Source organism: Hydra vulgaris, chromosome 06 (genome assembly GCF_038396675.1).
Source record: "Hydra vulgaris chromosome 06, alternate assembly HydraT2T_AEP".
Classification (NCBI taxonomy): Eukaryota; Metazoa; Cnidaria; class Hydrozoa; order Anthoathecata; family Hydridae; genus Hydra; species Hydra vulgaris.
In genome coordinates, this window is record NC_088925.1 from 24997501 (window position 1) to 25000000 (window position 2500).

Genomic DNA, 2500 nt, shown 5'->3' on the forward strand with positions numbered 1-2500 from the left:
TTACAATTTTTATCATTAGATAAATTTAAAAGTTAAAAAACTTATTTAAATCGATAGCTTTTAACTGAAATTTAAATTAAAGTTTCCAAAATTTTAATAACTTTAAATTTAAAAACTTGGCTTGCCATTTTCCGTCAAATATAATGCTACTTTAATTTAAATACTCGTTGTAGTTAAGGCAATTTACATTCGAATTTATTTATTTGAAATTAGCATTTTTTTATAAGTGTATTATGTCCAAACAAAAGCTTTAGATGTTATATTTTTTTTCGCTTCATGATTTTTTAATATTTGAAGAAACTTTTCTCTTTTTTATATAATTTTCTAATCCTTTTTACTACCCCTAATTGTGAATTTAAAGAATACCATTTTGGAGCCTTTAGATCACTTTCGCTCATCGGCGTTAACATGAATTTAGTTAAAATCTTTTTAAAAGTGCCTTAATTTACTAAAGATCCTAGTTCTAATCGGTTCTGACCTATATTAGCTTTATATAGTTGTCAAAGTACAATATTTCTATTTACAAAAAATACAATCAGAACAGATCATATTTTTAAACCATGATGTTCATTTTACCTAAAAATCGTATTTATTTAAAATCTTATTCGAATTTGGACAAGCAATTAGGATTTTAAGAAGATTTAAAAAAAAAAGAGAATCTACGGTCTGGGTTTATTCGCTTCAAACAATTATATTTTATGATACCGCAAAATTTATCATTTAAATTTTTTTTGTCTTTTCATGATTCACAAACCTGATCATTTAACGGAAATATGTAGTAGTCAACAAAATACCATACAGACGCAATAGTATTTTAAAATTGCCTTAACTACACTGAGTAAGTAACAAAGACATTTAATGGGCAGATCGAGATTTTTTCGCCGCACGAGGGCAGCAACTAAATTTAATCAGCATATTTAAATATCCAGTAAATTAGGTATTTAAGTAAAAAATATATTTATATACAAAAACTGATTTTTTTTTTTTTAATTTACAAGTATACATTAAATATCTACGTAAATTTTGTATTTGTAAATTTTAAAAAAATTAATTTTTGTAATTATTGTAAATATTGGTTAATATTTAATAATACTATAATATTATTTAATTATCTTCTTTTATATTTTACGCTAATATAACATATATAATACGTTTTATTGCAAGTTTTTGATTTTTGTTGTTGTTATTTTTGGTTTACATTACCAGCTAATTTATTTTACCAAAATTAATAAATCTTTTAATATAAAAACGTTAATAACTTATTTTAAGTTATAATATTTATTAATATGCAAATTTTATTTGTAACTTTAAGATAAACAGCAAGAATGTAGATAAAGAGTTTTTGAATAACAAAAATAAATTAATAAAATAATTTATTAAACATATTGAACAATCATAAATAGAGAATAACTGACGTCAATTAAAAGTTGAAAATTTTTTTTTTTTTCAATTTTTGAATGAATAATCTTGCTTGCTAATGACGACACATTTTTTCACATTAAAAAATTTATCTTAATACTTAATTCATTAACTTAATTAATTTCCTTGTCGTGCGTACTAATTGCATTTTTTACTAGTCTAGTGCAACACTTTAAATCTGAGACTGATTTAATTTTTTTTTTTTTAACCATGATCTTAAGAACCTTTGGGAATTTTAAACCAATTGGGAAACTGCATTATACGCGGTGCCATCAGGCTGGCTAACACCCTGTATTCACATATTCATATACATGTATGTATATATATATATATATATATATATATATATATATATATATATATATATATATATATATATATATATATATATATATATATATATATATATATGTATTTATGTATTTATGTATTTATGTATGTATCTATATATAAACCATTTTATTACATTATTTTTAACAAATGTTTGCAATTTTATATATTTAGGAAAAAAGTTTTATATATTTAAGAAACTTTCATATATTTAGGAAAAGACTCGGGATTGGGTGTTGTACACTTTCAATTTTGAAGATACAGTGTCTGCTTTTATTACTCTGTTCACATCTTCAACTGGTGATGGATGGTACATGTAAGTTTTGCAGTTCAAAGTCAATAGTTGTAACAAAAGTTAACTATTTTAGAATTATTTAAAAAACATTAAACTTTTGTTTGCATTTGAATTAAAGGTTACTTATATATTTGATTGACTGTTTTAAGAAAAAATATTTCTATTAATCATATTTTTGATGTTGTACAATTGAGTTTATATTGTTAGCATTATATGTTTAGTTTTTAATTAAACTAAATATGCAATGTTAAACTAAAATTTTAATATATATATATATATATATATATATATATATATATATATATACATATATATATATATATATATATATATATATATATATATATATATATATATATATATATATATATATATATAATATATATAGTAGGGATGTGAATTTTTGGTAATTCCAGTTTCCAATATAAAAAACAGATGAACTTTGGTTTGAGAGTA

General features: G+C 21.2%; 1 protein-coding gene across 5 annotated transcripts in view; it reads left to right on the top strand.

Moving 5' to 3' along the window:
• Window positions 1-2500, top strand: part of LOC101236982 (probable voltage-dependent N-type calcium channel subunit alpha-1B) — a 115669-nt gene that overhangs the window by 64834 nt on the left and 48335 nt on the right. For all 5 annotated transcript variants that reach the window (XM_065799677.1, XM_065799678.1, XM_065799679.1 and 2 more), the window contains one exon: window positions 1965-2065. In XM_065799677.1, the coding sequence (XP_065655749.1) occupies window positions 1965-2065 (101 nt within the window). The remainder of the gene's footprint in view (window positions 1-1964; window positions 2066-2500) is intronic.